The sequence below is a fragment of the Pituophis catenifer genome, unplaced genomic scaffold, assembly GCF_029215685.1.
Source record: "Pituophis catenifer annectens isolate HBS135680 unplaced genomic scaffold, rPitCat1.0.hap2 SCAF_8, whole genome shotgun sequence".
NCBI classification, from domain to species: domain Eukaryota; kingdom Metazoa; phylum Chordata; class Lepidosauria; order Squamata; family Colubridae; genus Pituophis; species Pituophis catenifer.
This window is the reverse complement of record NW_027256888.1, coordinates 41,954,682-41,967,838: the sequence shown is the minus strand read 5'-3', so window position 1 is coordinate 41,967,838 and position 13,157 is coordinate 41,954,682. Positions and strand designations below refer to the sequence as shown.

General features: G+C 36.3%; 1 protein-coding gene across 2 annotated transcripts; it reads left to right on the top strand.

Annotated features, from left to right (window-relative positions):
- The first annotated feature begins 84 nt into the window (after nucleotides 1–84).
- VPS37A (VPS37A subunit of ESCRT-I) lies at nucleotides 85–11,511 on the top strand. 2 transcript variants are annotated; one of them, XM_070948260.1, is made up of 12 exons: nucleotides 85–437; nucleotides 1,657–1,731; nucleotides 2,458–2,572; nucleotides 3,255–3,355; nucleotides 4,238–4,451; nucleotides 4,725–4,795; nucleotides 7,022–7,149; nucleotides 7,238–7,296; nucleotides 7,377–7,445; nucleotides 8,070–8,213; nucleotides 9,212–9,292; nucleotides 10,848–11,511. In XM_070948260.1, exons 1-11 carry the CDS (start codon nucleotides 268–270, stop codon nucleotides 9,290–9,292), a joined length of 1,227 nt encoding a protein of 408 aa, XP_070804361.1. In that variant the 5' UTR covers nucleotides 85–267; the 3' UTR covers nucleotides 10,848–11,511. The 2 variants fall into 2 exon arrangements, with proteins under 2 accessions (XP_070804361.1, XP_070804360.1); XM_070948259.1 differs by having other exon boundaries at nucleotides 10,026–11,511.
- Nucleotides 11,512–13,157: the final 1,646 nt, after the last annotated feature.

Below are 13,157 nucleotides of genomic sequence, written 5' to 3'. Positions count from 1 at the left end.
AAAAGGCAACGGGCGGTGATGACCCGCCCAGCGGATCGAGCGCAGGCGTGTTTGGTCACTCGGGTCCGGCAGGCGGAACGGCTGTGTCGCTTGTCCTCGTTGTCTCCGGGGCTTTTCTTCACGTTCTGCTGGGACAGGCGAGAGACCCGCGGAAGGAGGCGAGGTGGTGGCGGCGACGCCGCTGACGGAGAAGCCAAGGGAAGGCCGCGCACCGTCTGGTGTTTCCCCCCCCCCCCTCTCGGTTAGCAAGGAAGGGGCTAGAAGAGGATGAGCTGGCTCTTCCACTACTCCAAAGCGGGTAGCGGCGGCGGGGCCACCCCCGCCGCCACCACCTCTTCCTCCTCTTCCGCCGGCGGAATAGCGTTGCCTTCGACTCTCACCAGCCTCCAGCAGCAGCGGCAGCGGCAGATCGAGTCCCTGCGCAGCGCCCATGCCGCGTGAGTGACACCCCCTTAAGGGAGGAGGGAATCGCCGCCCGGCTCTTTTCCATAAAACGGTTGGAAGTCAATCCAGAGGTGGGGGGGGGGGAAAGGATTGTGTGAGAATATGAGGACCTCCCTTGGGTGATCTCTCCATTGCTGTTGGCAAACATGGCTTTTTTTTTCCTTCAGTAGAGCGGCATGACTCGCTCCTCAGCTGAAAAACTCAAGTCATCAAACCAGGGCAAATGAGGGGCCACTTAACTTCTTTAAAGGCATGTGTAATGCACAATATTTTTTCAAGTAGTAGTAGTAGTATATTTAAGGCAGAGGTCTTCAAACTTGGCAGCTTGAAGACTTGTGACTTTAATTCTGGGAGTTGAAGTCCACAAGTCTTAAAGCTGCCAAGTTTGAAGACCTCTGATTTAAGGTGTGCCTTGATATTGCAACTTCAAAGGGTTGGTAGGCAGAAGTTAGAAGCCAGAGGAGACAAAAAGTGCAAAGAAGGAGCAGTCACAAAATCCTAGTTGAAAAGAGCAGCTAACATACAGAGGGCAATGCCTACCACTCTTTCAAAGTGAAAATAGTTTGGTTGCAGTCCAAAAACTATTACCGTGTACAGTTAAGGGAATTTGGCCTTCCCTCTATAATAATAATAATAATAGTAATAATAGTAATAATATAACAACTTTCTTGTCATTGTACATGTATGCACAGTATACCCATACAATGAAATTCACTTAACACCCAAAGACCAGGTCCAACACACATAACAATCCCCAGACACACTCCCACCCACCACAATTCCCCATCCCTAAACCGCCCAAACATCTACACAACAGACCAAGTAACAGGAAGTGAGTAAAATGCTGGTTCACCAATAGCCCTCAGCTTCCTTCAGCAAAACAAGTTGCTGCCCACACATGCTCCTATCGGCTTTCTTGTGAACAAGTTTCTGTTTCAACTACATGGATCAATCTTCCTTCAAAGGCCAGTTCTTATATTTTCTGGGGTCCACAGAGCTTTTATTCAAAATTAAGCGGATTAAAATAGGAAGGAGGGAATCAAGCTATTAAAGGAACCAGTTCTAGTTTAGTTATAATTTAGAGTTTCTAACAGAAGAAATGATTGTTTGATCTGACCTTTGAAATTAGGGCTTTTTAAGATGCTTAATTGAGTCATTTGTGTCTGATTTCACTATTACAGGAAACATTAATAAACGTGTTTCTCTTTTTAGTATAGCTGAAATACAAAAAGATGTGGAATATCGGTTGCCCTTCACTGTAAATAACCTGACAATTAACATAAATATGTGAGTATCTTTTGATTTGACTGTATGTCATGTTGAAAACTAAAATCATGCTTAGTGAATCAACGTGAACTAGAAGGTCTTCTGTTAATTTTCTATCACACCACATTAGGGCTAGAGTGAGTTTTCTCTTGTTTTCTTCTGTTTCAATCTGGATAAATTTTAAGGAGAGAATGTTTTTTCTGTGTGACTTTCAAGGAGCACATTGCCTACATCTATGTGGCAAAATTGTCAACAGCTGTATTTATCAGCATTTTTTTCTTACACACCTAAATGATCATCATTCAGTTTTATGAAGTTTTGCTTCATCAAAATAAATTGACTTATTTTGATTTTAACTTATTTTCTTGGAGTGCACCTAAAATTATTTTGATATAAAAATTCACATTTTTTTCTAGGAGATTTCAATAAAAAGGCCTTTGTTCACTATCTTCAAACATCTGGTTCAGAAAATTACCTAAACAGAGATTGAGTAGGACACTTATTTCAGTTGTTGTCTGACAGAGTGAGAGTATATCAGCTGTTTGTTGTTTGTGTTGTAAGTCCTAGAATTCAAATGGATAAACTATGTTTTTGGCTAGATTGTGATTGTCTAGAAATTGTTAGGAACAACTTCTAGTTGTTCACATTCTCTAGAAAGGTGAATTTTATATTTCAAAAGGTGATGCAATAGAGTGCTTAATTATATATGGAAGTTATGATAATAATCAAATATTTTGGTGTTTGCAGCTTGCTTCCTCCTCAGTTTCCTCAGGAAAAGCCAGTCATCAGTGTTTTCCCCCCAATACGGCACCATATAATGGACAAACAAGGAGCATATGTGACCTCTCCATTAATTAATAGTGTATGTATAAATGAATCATTTTCTGAAATAAGTAATGGTAAAATGCATGTCTCTTTCAAGATGTGCAACTGGCAACAGTTATACTTTATTGTAGAATTGTTAATGTTTGTATCTGCTGACCTCTTGGTTCTGGTAGGTAGTTTTCCCATGGACTTTCTTGAACAAAACCCCACATTTTTAGAGTGGTTTTTCCAAACTATTTTTTTTTTAAAATTAAAAACTATTTTTGCAGAGCTCCTGATGTGTTTTAAGTTCTTATTATTTCAGGTTATTTGTCAGCTCTGTTTCTGCACACAGAGAACAAAACGGCCTCATTGTATATACCACTGTCACTTGCATCCATCATCTAAGAGAGGCCACATGTTTGTTACTAGATTTGTATCACGCCTTTTCATCTGTGTATCTATGTAATCTATCTCAAGGCAGTAAACATAAGTAATACTCCTGTCTCTCCACAACAATAATTCTGTGAGATAGGGTGGGCTGAGAGAGAATAGCTGATTCAAAGTCACCCAATTGGTTCATGTCTAAGAGAGCATAGAAATCACAGGCTCTCTATTTCTAGCCCAGAACCTTACCCACTACACCAAGCTACCTTTTTTCATTTAAATCAATAATAAATGGACTTTGTTGTATGGCACATAATTTTTAACCATGCTAATTTTTTAAATAATTTTAACAGTTTACAATGCACTCTGACCTTGGCAAAATTGTTCAAAGTATACTTGATGAATTTTGGAAAAATCCTCCAGTTTTGGCTCCCAACGCAACAACATTCCCATAGTAAGTAAGCACATTAAAATATAGATAATACCGTAATTTCAAGCATCACTATGTGTATACTTATGGGGCAAACTCAGATCAAACATAATTAAATTAGGATGTGGCTGTCAACCTTATATAGCAATTTGGTTTCCTTCCTTCATCTTCTGCATTCAGTTGTATTAAAAAGTCAGATTTGAATAAAATTTTAAACTATTGTTTTGGATTGAGCTGTTCTCTGCTGGGCATAAGGCTAATACATGTAAATAAAAAATAAGTATTTTATATTACAGTATTGAAGGCTTTTAGCTCTAAACATCTTTCTTTCCCTGATCCATCTCAACATATGAGTACAAATGCTTATTTGTAATTGGTCAAAGGAGATACAGAATAGGGACAGTATGCGACCCGAAAAGCGAGGGTTTATAGTAGGTATCAGCAAAATACAAGGATCCATTGGCCTAGGTGTAGTAGCATCAGATGCATAACTCCATCATTTACAGGTTTGTTTTCACTAAAAACAAAAGCTTTTCTAAATTTCAGCATCTAGATATTGTGCATGTCTTATACTTTGGATTATATTAGCACTGAAAAGACTCATTAGTTCTGACATAATAAAACATTGCTGAAGTTTTAGTTAGCCCCTCAATTTTAATTACTTGGATTGAAAGAACAGTCATGTCTAGATGCCTCAGGAGATGGTGAATCATGCTATGTGATCACTCTGGCATTGATAAGATTAACTGGATGGCTTGTCATGCATTCAGTTAGAATTAATTACAGCTATTGTCAAATGTGTTTAACCAGAAACCTATTTAATGTTTAATACAATTTCATTTTGAGAAGAATAACTTGAAAATGCTATAAAATAATTTGCTGATAATAGATTGTTTTCCCCTTTAGCCTTTACAGCAAGCCAACCGGAATTCCTACATATGCTCAGAATTTTCCATTTCTTTCTGCATATCTGCCACAAGAAACAAATAGGTCTCTAGCATCTGTGCCCCTTGGAGAATCACTCTCTTCAAGTTATAGTACAGATAGACCTGCAGCTCCTTCCTTTGGCATGATAACTGACTTGCCGTTACCTGTTCCAACAACAGAAGCATTATCACAGGTATGTATTGGTAGCGTACCTTACAAAACAAGCTGTTCATTTCCAAAAGATACCATTCAAATATCAAATATTAACATTTAGAGAAATTGAATTTGCTAGTAATACTTGAACATACTTTTAAGAAGATGATATTCTGAGCTCCAAAATTTTTAGAGATTTTATAGAACTTGAGTACAGGAAAAACTGCTATTGTTTAGCTTAGTATTCTGTCATATAGATATCATGCAAGCTGGATTGTTATTTAAGGACATATATATTGTTTAATCTTTTTAGGGAAACCAGAATGGATTTGGGTACAAAATGCCTGATGTTCCAGATGTATTTCCAGAACTATCAGAACTAAGGTAAAAGTGTGTGTGTGTATTCTAAATATGGGTAAAAGTTGTTCCTCAATGTTGAAAATCATAGACTTGACTTATATCTATATCTCAGTAAAGCCAGTATGTTCCTAGTAGTATAAAATAAGTCATCAGCGAAATATCTCTTTAGCTAAATCTGAGTAGAAGGTGAAAACTTCAGTACTGTACCAGTTTCACTTTTATTTTTGTAAATATACTGTGCACAATTATTAGGCAAGTGACTATTTTTACTATATCATCATTTTAATGGATATTTTCCATCTCCCAGCTGTATAAACTTGAATGTTTAGTGCAGCAGTGTCAAACTCAAGCCCGCGGCTGGATCCAGCATGTGGGGTGCTTAGATATGGCTCACAGGGTCACTCTGGAAACAGCGAAGGACCAGCCCGCGGTGCCTCTGCCAGTGGAAATGGAGCTTGGCCGTGTGCAGCCCTTCCAGGCCGTTTTCAGCCGTGACATTCTCCTGCAGCCCTCTGCCAGCGAAAATGGAACTAAGGGGACTGCACTCAACCTTCCCGAGCTCCGTTTTCACTGGCAGAGGGCTGCAGAAGGATGTCACAGCTGAAAACTTGGCCTGGGGGGCACTGTTGAAATTTTTAAGATACTGCAGCACTCTTGAAATTTCTAAGATATTGGGGCGTGATCACAGAACCATCAAATGTTTTGTTGCAAATAGTCAACAGGGTTGCAAGAAACATGTTGAGAAAAAAAGACGCACATTAACTGCCAAAGATTTGAAAAGAATCAAACTTGAAGCTACCAGGAACCCATTATCCTCCGGTGCTGTCATATTCCAGAACTGCAAACTATCTGGAGTGCCCAGAAACTGTTCAGTGCTCAGAGACCTGGCCAAGGTAAGGAAGGCTGAAACCTGATCACCACTGAACAAGACACATAAGTTGAAATGGCAAGACTGGGCCAAGAAATATCTGAAGGAGATTGTTTCAAAGGTTTTATGGACTCATGACATGAGAGTGACTCTTAATGGACCAGATGAATGGGCCTGTGGCTGGATCAGTAACGGGGACAGAGCTCCACTTCAACTCAGACACCAGCAAGGTGGAGGTGGGGTACTGGTATGGGCTGGTATTATTAAAGATGAGCTAGTTGGACCTTTTTGGGTTGAAGATGGTCTCAAAATCAACTCCCAAACCCTACTGCCAGTTTTTAGAAGACACTTTCTTCAAGCAGTGGTATAGGAAAAAGTCTGCAACTTTCAAGACCATGTTTTTTATGCAGGTCAATGCTCCATCGAATGCATCAAAGTAGTCCATTGCATGGCCTTAAAAGATGAAAGGATAATGACATGGCCCCCTTCCTCACCTGATCTAAACTTATTTGAGAACCTGTTGAGAACTTGTGGGCCCTTCTTAAATGGGAGATTTACAGTGAAGGAAAACAGTACATCTCTCTGAACAGTGTCTGGGAGACTGGTTGCTGCTGCACAAAAAGTTGACCATCAACAGATCAAGAAATTGACAGACTCCATGAATGGAAGGCTTATGACTCTTATTGAAAGGGAGGGTGGCTATATTGGTTACTGGGGGGTTTTTTTGTTTGAAATGTCAGAAATGTTTATTTGTACACTTTGAGTTGTTTATTATTGTCACTTTAACAGATGCGAATAAATGAGTGAGATGGGCAAATTTTCATTTTTCATTTAGTTGCATAAGAATTCTGCACACTAATAGTTGCCCAATAATTGTGCACACATCGATGTTCTCCTAAGAAAGTCCAAGCCTCACTTTTACTTTCTTAAATATTCAGGTTTGAGTAACATTTGATTAACATTTTGGATTGACCGAGAGCACTGTTGCTATTCAATAATAAAATTAATCCTCCAAAATACAACTTGCCTAATAATTGTGCACACAGTGTATTTGACTATGTTCCTGCTTTGTTCATTTGTTTAGTGTAGTAATTGCCATGAACTGTTTTTGCCTGAGCATTGGCAATTCTCAGGATTCATTTTCTAAACGTTATGGCATTCGCAGGAAAGTAGCAGTGACTGAATTCAAGTTTTGGAAATAATTAAGCATTAATCCTGAATATGTGTTCATTTTTTTAATGAGATAAGGATTAGCATTATATCATATACACCAGAATGAAATGGCACATTATCAAGAAACTCAGTATATACAGTTGTCAAAATAATACATTAGATATTTTGCCTGGTTGCTAAATACTGTTTTTATTTCCTTTGCAATTCAGCATATCGGATCTGACAGACATGAATGAACAAGAAGATATACTGCTAGAACAATTTGTTAATCTACCCCAATTGAAGCATATAATTAATGATAAAGATGATTTAGTGAAAAGTATTGAAGAACTAGCAAGTAAGACTTCCAAATATTTCTGATTAGAATAACATTTTATCAAAAAAATGATATTCTTCTAAAATTCAACAGTGGGTTTACCTTGCAGAAAAAAATTTATTATTGGAACCAAGTTTGGAGACAAAAAGGCAAACAATACTAGATAAAGTAAGTACGAGGAAAAATATTTTCTGCAATTTGGGAATTGATTTCTGACCCTGTTTAATAAAACCATATTTTCATTCTAGTATGAACAACTGATTCATTTGAAAACCACATTTGAAAAGAAAGTACAAAGGCAGCATGAGCTTAGTGAGGTGAGCTTTTCCTTTTTGCAAGAGGAAACAAAGCATGATTCACTTACTTGTACAGAGGTTGTTAACACGAGATTCTAGTTCCCATCCCATCCTTTTTTTGGAGACTAACTTCTCTTAATTTTTTTTCTTTGGAGTTAAAAGTATAATTTATTTATCCTTTTTTAACTGTCCCAGTCTGATGGTTCTAAGTGGCATACAACAAAGCAAATAGAGCCAAGGTGGCGCAGTGGTTAGAGTGCAGTACTGCAGGCTACTTCAACTGACTGCTAGCTGTAGTTCGGCAGTTCAGATCTCACCTGCTCAAGGTTGACTCAGCCTTCCATCCTTCTGAGGTGGGTAAAATGAGGACCCAGATTGTTGGGGGCAATAGGCTGACTCTGTAAACGTCTTAGAGAGTGCTGTAAAAGCACTATGAAGTGGTATATAAGTCTAAGTGCTATAGCTATGTAAAAAGTAACTGATCAACCCATCCAAAGATGGACACCTATAGTAGTTAATTAAGGTTAATGGCACAGTACAAGCTGTTGTAACTACTTTGCAAATTGCCAAGGGGTGGGGGATCCCTGTGGACCTCCTTGGGAAATGAACTGAACATTTCCAAGTTACACACTGTTCTTTTCACAGAGTTGCAGTGCAAGTGCTCTGCAGGCAAGATTGAAAGTGGCTGCCCATGAAGCTGAAGAGGAGTCGGACACTATTGCAGAAGACTTTCTGGAAGGGAAAACAGAAATAGATGATTTTCTTAGTAGTTTCATGGAGAAAAGAACAGTATGTAGTTTTCAAAACCTAATTGTTCAAAATATTTGAAAACTTAAATAAAATTATAATTAATCCAATTGAAAGCTATCGAATAAATAAAATTCAGGTTTATTTTGCTGTTTTAAAAATAGACACAATTGGCTGTATAAACATAAATTCTTGTATTTAGCAGAGAAATACAAATACTTAAGCCTTCCTACTCCAGAATGGCTTTTGTTTGCCAAATTGCCTAACATTTCTGGCAAGCTAAGTATGCATTAAAATTATTGCTTTGGGAAACATGCACTAACTTATAGGAATACAACTGTCCCATCGCTTTCCTGCTATCTGCAATGCACAGTGTTATGCAAGTATAGAGAAATAATAACAGTGGTATAGTATGTTGTTTATATTGCTTAAGTAGGTAGGATTAAAAACAAATGTCAATATTACCCCATCCACCCTTATGGTAGTGGGCTAAAGAGCCAAGAATAAGAGGCTGTATGAAAGAACACCCCTAATGTGTCAAGTTTTTTCTTCCATTGGGGCACAGAATCCTTTTGAATTTTGTTCCATTGGAACAGTTCAATTATGTATGTTTTATTTAATAACTTCATTGTTAATGGCAAACTCCAAGGAGAATGTACCCAAGAAAGAATGTACCTTGATATTATTATTGATAGCTTTTGAATAATGTATATTGCAATGTGTGCTATTAACTAATTATTTAAACTGAGAAATGTTTTTCTAACATTTGCTCAGTCTTAAATCAGTAATTACTTGTCCTAGCTTTAGTGTCCTTAGAATTGCAGCCTAAGTACATGAATCACCTTCAACTATTCTACTCAAAGCCTGCACATGAAGCTTGCTTAGCTGGGATGAACACAGATTTAGTCAAATAAAATTTATTTATTTTATTTAGTATTTTTATTTAGTAAAATAAAGTTTCTTTATTTTGATTGTTTTAAAAGCATTATTTTCCACCAAAGTAAATTTAGAATACATGGTGTTAAATTGTTCTTCCTTAGATTTGCCACTGTAGAAGAGCCAAAGAAGAAAAACTACAACAGGCAATAGCAATGCGTGGCCAATTTCATGCTCCATTATAGGTACGTTACAAATGAGGCAGATTCTAATTGTCCTCCCTGACATACATTAATTTATCAGGATACATTCATATAAATAATGTCCACCAGTTCTGAATGTCTGGTAGGACACGTTCCTATTATGTGTATTATGCAAGTGTGTAGTCATATAAATTATGTATGTTTGTCCAGAGATAATTGTAACATAATACACAGAACAAAAACCACACATACAAGAACGTAAGCTTTTGATTATGTAATTGGGTAAATTTTACATTGCTTCATGTAAAAACATCACAATTAAGAAACAATGTCAATTGCTTATGAAGAAATGCCCCCCCCAAAAAAAATGGAATTAGCCAAAGCTTACATGCTCATATTTCATTCTCCAGTAGTTCCCACAATCATCCAAAAAGGCTTTTCTGAGCATTTGGGACATGGACATGGAGAGTCCTGGACATTGTGGATTATGTCATGCAATACTGCAAATGGGGTGGGAAAGGGCAGGGGGAATCATTAAAGATAATTACTTTATGGCTATGATACAAAAAACATGCAGTATGGCAACTTTCAACAATATATGCAGTTTTACTTTGTCTTTTGAGTTTAGCCTTTTATGAAAACAATCAGTGCAATCAGGGATTAAAGGATATGTATCAGTTTTTTGCCTTAAATTAATCTGAATTTAAGAAAACAAAGTTTTGTATGTGTGCATTGAGAATTTTGACTAATGGTAGATACTTTTTTCTATTCACAGATTTTTTTTTCCAGCTAATTAGAATTTTAAGGCAACAAATCCAGCAAAGCACATTTTCATAGATCTATTATTTTGCAAATAAGCATTTCATTATGGTTGTATTTATAGAAAAAAAAACTGTATATAGAGCTGGGGGTGATTTTTTGTACAAATTAGAGTGTCTTTCTATTCTTATTTTATTCAAAATGTACTTCTACTGCATTTTTGCACTAATATTTCTTGTTGATTATCCTTATCATATTTAATTTCATGCTGCTGTCTCTCTCACCTTTATAGATTAAATATTTAAACATGTAATTTTGACTAGATTTTTAAATTTTATACAGCATAATCCATAACTTTCTTATTAAATACTGACTGGTTTGTTTGAGAGGCATAGAAACGTAGGTTGGTTGAACTAAGTTACAAGTAAAATAAGGTAGATTTTTCATCTGGTTTTACCAGAACGCACCAGAATTCAATTTCTTGAAATCAGGTTTTCACCCTTTTTTGTATCATGTCACTACATAGAGTTCAAGTACTTAAGTATACACTACTGCAATCAGACTTGAGTAGCTAAGAAACTGAAGAGCTAAAAACACCCCTTCAAACTTTTAGAGGAAATCTGTATGATTTTGTGTAGAATCCTTTCTTTTAATTTTGCCACTCATTGCTTTGGGAAGTATCCTACCTCAAATTTCAAATGGAGATAGGCATAATTCTCTCCAATTCTTGCATCTTACTTTCTTATTTGTGTTGAAGCAAATAAGTGGGTAGATTGTATAAGTTCTTGGTATTTCTACATTTGCTTTATTTCCTCATCTCTGTTCTCTTTTGCCCTAGTGTGTCCATGTGTTCGTATAAGCACTTTTGAAACCAAGAAGGAAAGAAGAACTTTATGTAGTATATATATTATCAACAACTATATTATTTAGATCCAATAGAATTGACTCAAACCCTCATCTCAGAGTCCCCTGCATCAGACATAAAATAAGCAAGTTTATTCACCTGTTCAGTATTATGTTGGCAAAATGTAGTGAAATAACCACAGTCCTAAATCACTCTTCTACAGAGGTAAAATTGAGGTTATCCTACACTAAAAATACAACCAAAGAATTTTATTTTCATATAAAAATAGTTTAATTTTATGTCTTGCATGTTTATAAGAACTCAAAATGTTTTTCAGATAATTAAACCTTGGACTTTTTTCTTTGATAATTGGCAAAAATCTATGATAATATTGCAGAAAACGAAGTCTAGGAGTATACATTCATGACTTTGGTTTTTTTTTCCCTTTTATTGCTTTGTTAAGGAATAAATTTCATTTTTGTGAATGATTTATAGGGCTTCTCTCCAAAAAGGTTCAGTATTGATATTTGCATTTTTAAAGCAGAATATTTAATTCTGCATGTGGAAAAGTAACTGTAGAATTCAGCTTTATATACTTTGGGACGTACTGATAACTTTTGAGACTTAAACTGGAAATAAATAAGTTTGGTGGAACAAATACTATTGCTACGTGTCATTTAGGTTATTTTATCAGTTCTGCTGCTTACTGTTCTCTTCAGAATTCTTGTTTCCTGATCTTGGCTTCTCTCCCTCTGGCAGTCTTTAGATTTAAATTGACAATACGTGTTTGAAATTTATTTAATTGTACATCTCTTACTGCTACTGCCTAGTCTTTTTATGTAAATGGAAACAGTCCAGTTATGACTTTACGGCCATACTTCTTTGTTGTTGTAAATGTCAAGCTTGAATCATTTCTCCTTCACTTAGAAATGTTGAGAAAAATTACTGGTTAGAAATTTAATTTAAAATGTAATTCAAGTTAAGCCACAACGTGTTTTGTTAATATTCAATGTGAATTCAGCTATTGTGGCTAATGAAACAGTGTTTGTAATAGCCGCATTACATGAATCCAACCAAGTATGATTTATAAAGACACTGTTCTTAATCTGGTACTTGAAATCAACCAAAAATGTAGAGTTTCAAAATGCATCAAGCCTTCTTCCAAGTGAAGTGTGCTCATCATTGGGTTGTGAATTGTATACTCTTGCTCTGTTGCTGTCAAGTTCTTCCTGAATCAGCATGGGTTTATATGAATAGAGAAAAAAGCTGTGTTGTCTGCAGCACTTCCTACATTTCAAGCCTGTTCCTTCTTTCTATACAGGAATAGTGCCTTCCTGTGTGCACTTGTATTGACTCTTTATCCTGAAATGCTTTGCATGTATTGGGGTAACTGAGGAATTAGAAATTCTTTTTCTTATATTAATGGCTGATTATATAGTTATAAAAACTCTGCATCATATCACAGTATTGATAACAATACTCCCAACACAGGTAATGATGGAATCAACGAAGACAAAATCAGGGAAGCAAGCACAGACCCACTATTTGAATAAGTCTTCAGGTTCAATTCAATTTTGTTTATCAACAGTAACAAAAATATAATCAAAGGGGGACTTTTGCTAACCTATTATTTGGAGGCCTCTGTACAATGGAGATCCCAAAGAGGAAAGGAAAGGGAGACGATTCATTATGATGTGAAAACAGTGGATGCTCAGTCCTGAGAAATCATTCCATTCCCTGTAACAGTGTATTTATATGATGAATACCAAGATAAATGATACTGAAAGCCAGTGGGAAGTTAGGTTATCAACATGCATGAATGAACTGTGGGGTTATGTTTTTTAAAGGGTAAGCTGCAAGTCAACTTTCTTCTGAAAACAAAAATGTAGCTCAATGTGGATTTATTTTCTAACCATTAGCAGAAGTGGACATGACTTTGATTTGAAAAATAAACTAGAAACCTAAAGTAGCTGGCTAAAACCAATGACCAAAAGCTTTCATTCTAAGGATAAAAATCTCCTGAACGTTTTGTTGCCACTCCCTTTTTGCAACATACACATTGGATTCTGACATCATGCTTATTCATGAGATACTTTGCTTAAGGTTGACCATGAGACTACAAATAATATTTATTACAGCACTCCCATTTAATCATCTAAAGCTTAATGTGATGTGCCACTTCAGCCGCAAACAGAATAATTATAAAATTCAATCATTTTGTTTTCAATTAAGATAAACTCTTACAATAGTTTTCAAGAGCTCACTATGGATGTTTTTGCCATATTGTAAATACCACTTTGAAAT